Genomic DNA, 3,813 nt, shown 5'->3' with positions numbered 1-3,813 from the left:
ATGTGAGGATGGTCATAAGTGTGAGGACCGGTCAAAAGTGCGAGGCCCAGTCAGAAATGCTATGCACATAGCCATGCCCACCTGGTCACATGACAAGCTACCCACACCTACACAGTCATGTGACCAGCTAGCCACGCCCACCCAGTCACATGATTGCCAAGCCACACCCCCAACTAAGCCACTCCCACAGAACCTGTTGTTAAAAAAATTGAATCCCACCACTGGGCCTACATTCCCTACATTCAAATTGTTAGCAAAATTAAAATTACACTTTCACTATAGGTGACAGGGCCTCATAAGTGGAATAGCCTAGGGCCTCTTTTCATCTAAATCCTGGTAAAAGTGATAGGATTTACATTCATATTTGACTATAGGCATTTTGCATTTTATTAACTTTGAAAAAAAAATTTTTTTAAGAAATCTTGGATAAATATCCAAATATCCAAAAATATCCTCCCTATTTTTATATTTATTTTCTTACTCTGAGGAATATTACATTAATGTTCCTTGTCTTCTGTCCATAAAGATTTTTTTTATCCTTCATCACTAAAAGCAACAATGTATCATTTTACAGACATGGCATTTGAAAAAAGACGATTTGGTAACTTCCAAGTTGAAAACTTCTTTTAAAAGTTTGACAAAATGATAATGGCTACAAAAATATTCAAATGCAAGTATCAATATATTAAACCAGATTCACAAAAGGAATTTTATTTGAAGGTATCAGATTTGGTGAAGACTAAAAGAAATATGGATCTTACAGAATTCCTTTACAACAGCCCAAAATTTACTGAGTGGATAAATGATAAATTGGTTTCCACTAAGAAGATTGACGAAAACTGGGGAATGGATTTATTACATTTAATCACAGCACAATCTAAAAAAGATGGTATTAAAAAACAAACATGGATGTTTCATCCAGGATGAATTAGTGTTATTGTTGGGATAGATAAGAAGCTGTGGCAAGCTTTTTATGAATTTTATACAATGAGTTCTATACAATTGTTTATTAAGAGAGGATTTACAAAGTTTTACTCTTGTCATTTTTGGTGGTAGTGTTGCTCTACTTATTAACTATTTTGTCATTAATATAGTAGATAGATGATAGGTTAATAATTTGCAAATAAAATTAAAAGTTTAAAAACTTTTGGGCACTGTTTTTCATGGGGTGGGAAATTAACATTGTTGAAATATATTTATCAGTATTCAACTATGTGTATATGTGTTTGTATGTTTTTAATGCACTTTTTAATGGTTTGTTTTTTTTAATGGTTTGTTTGTTCCTGTAAAAATTTTTTGCTTTGTATTTAACTTTGAATAAAATAAAAATTACTTTTAAAAAAGACAAAAGCATTCATTATGATCTATAACAGATGTCAATAAAGGAGAATAAAGTTTTCAGAACTATATTGATAATAGGAGCGCTCTGAAAGATATGTGTGGTGGTTTTGCTAGAGTTGTGATATGGACAGGTTCTCAGATAAATACTGTATGCACTTCGGTAAATATTCCATTAAGAATTTCAGAAGATAAAACATACACTTTTTCTAAGAAATAACCTATAACCATTTAATACATTTTCAGGATTCTGAAAATTCAAATTTATTGGAAATACACATAGAGAATATACAGCATATTTCTAGAGTATAGCAATAATTTGTTTTTGTTGGAAGACAGTAATATTCATAGTCTTGACCATTTCCTGTTTTGTTTCTCTATGCTGTTAATTAAATATTTTTTATGTCAGGTAAAGAAAAACTCTAAAAAAGTGGACATTTTTTAAAATAACTTGTTTAACACCAACAAATGTATTTTTATTTAATGTGAAGATCTGTTTAGTACTTCCTAAGTAAATTGATGCAGATCTTTGTTTCTGAATTGTGAGGTTCCATTTTCCAAAGAAAATAAAGAAGCTAAAATCCATTATTAAGAACTGTGTTATCAAAATATACTCCCCCTTTTTCTCTGTGTGTGTACATTGATGTACAGAAACAGATAATCATCTTTAAAACATATAAAAGAGTCTATATTAGGAGAAAGAGTCACATACAAGCCCATAAATTTGACTGTTTTTTTCAGAATTATAAACTAATTCAAAAACAAGATATCATGGAAAACTGGAAAAAAATCAAATTTGTCCATGCCTCCCTTTTATCTTTACTTATGAATGGAATTAAAGGAAAATAAAGGAAAAATGTTCAATAATAAATGATAACCAATGTCTAAAATAGGATAGATCTAGCTCTACACTCTCACCAGTGATGTGGAAAAATAGATGGGCCAACATTTCACAACATAGATAGCCTTCTATATGATTATTTTAGCTATAAAAATTCATATCAATAACCAAAGAAAGATAAACTATGAAAACTATGATAAACTATGAAAAGGGCTGATTATCATATTGAGGACAATTCTTAAAGAACTTAGATCTTTGATCTTAGAGCTTTGTTGATATTGGATAACAATTTGACAAATAACTGACATATATGTTTTCTCAATGCTTTCTTTACTTCAGTGTTTCTCAGACTGTAGACAAGTGGGTTTATCATGGGTGTCAAAACAGCATAGAAGACAGAAAACACTTTATTAAGGTTCCTCAGTGTATCACTATTGGGTAAGATATAGACAATTGTTATGGTGCCATAAAAAAGGGTAACCACAATAAGGTGAGAGGAACATGTAGAAAAAGCTTTTTGTCTACCACTTCTGGAAGTCATTTTCAGGATAGCAGTGATAATGCAACTATATGAAATTACAGTCAGCAAAAATGGAGGTATGGTGAACAAAAAGGAAATAAGATAAATTAGAATTTTTAGGAGATGGGTATCACTGCAAGATAATTCTATAAGAGGGAAGACATCACAAAAGAAATGATTAATTTCATTTGGCCCACAAAAATCTAAATTAGACACTAATGCAATTGTTATAGAAATAGCCAAAAATCCACTAAGAAAAGAGCTGCCAACTAATTGCACACAGAATTTACTACTCATTTGGTTTGCATAATGTAAAGGGTGACAGATAGCTAAATACCGATCATATGACATTACAGATAAGAGATAGCATTCAACTGCTCCTAATGAAGCAAAGAAATAGTGTTGAACAAAACACAGTTGGAATGAGATGGATCTATCCCCAGTTTGAAGACTGATCAAAGCTTTGGGAAGAACAGTAGAACTATAGCATGTCTCTATGCAAGAAAAATTTCCAAGAAAGAAATACATTGGTGTATGAAGCTGTTTATCTTTTATAACAAGCACAACTATCAGAATATTCCCTGCCAAAGTTATCATATAAATTAAAAGAAAGAAGAAGAAGAAAAGAAATTGTAGCTCTTGGGGATTCTTGAATCCTGTAAGGATGAATTTGGTAATATTTGTTGACATTTCCATATCAATTTTCTTTAGGATTTGCATCTGTGGATAAAAAATATTTGCATATAGTGTGATATTAGTATGAAAGAAACATGTTTAAAAATACCATAATATCATATTTCACTGACCTAATCATTAATCACTACCTTAGATACAGATTCATATAAGCATGCAAATGATCATGAAGATAAATATTGCAAAGAAGCCAGATTTCTTTTTATTGGAACTAATGGATAAGCAATACAGCAGAGGAAGGAATTGTGAAAATGCCAGAATTCATAGAAATGTAAAAACTGACATGTTTCATCAAGGAAAAAATAACAAAAACTTTTCTAAAAGATTGGAACTTTTATACAGATATTTTGCTAAATGAAGAAAAATTAAATTATTATTTTGAAGGTTAAGAAAGGTGTATTAAATGAGGGATGAAGGGACT

At 30.7% G+C, this 3,813-nt stretch overlaps 1 protein-coding gene across 1 annotated transcript; it reads right to left on the bottom strand.

The window, feature by feature from the left end:
• Positions 1–2,426: 2,426 nt before the first annotated feature.
• On the bottom strand, positions 2,427–3,404 carry LOC117668815 (olfactory receptor 5B21-like). Its single transcript, XM_034422871.2, has one exon. It carries the CDS (start codon positions 3,393–3,395, stop codon positions 2,427–2,429), a length of 969 nt encoding a protein of 322 aa, XP_034278762.2. The 5' UTR covers positions 3,396–3,404.
• Positions 3,405–3,813: the final 409 nt, after the last annotated feature.

This window comes from Pantherophis guttatus, chromosome 4, assembly GCF_059756535.1.
Source record: "Pantherophis guttatus breed Tessera chromosome 4, ASM5975653v1, whole genome shotgun sequence".
Taxonomy (NCBI): Eukaryota; Metazoa; Chordata; class Lepidosauria; order Squamata; family Colubridae; genus Pantherophis; species Pantherophis guttatus.
The sequence above is the reverse complement of the archived record's forward strand: the minus strand, read 5'-3'. Positions and strand labels throughout refer to the sequence as shown.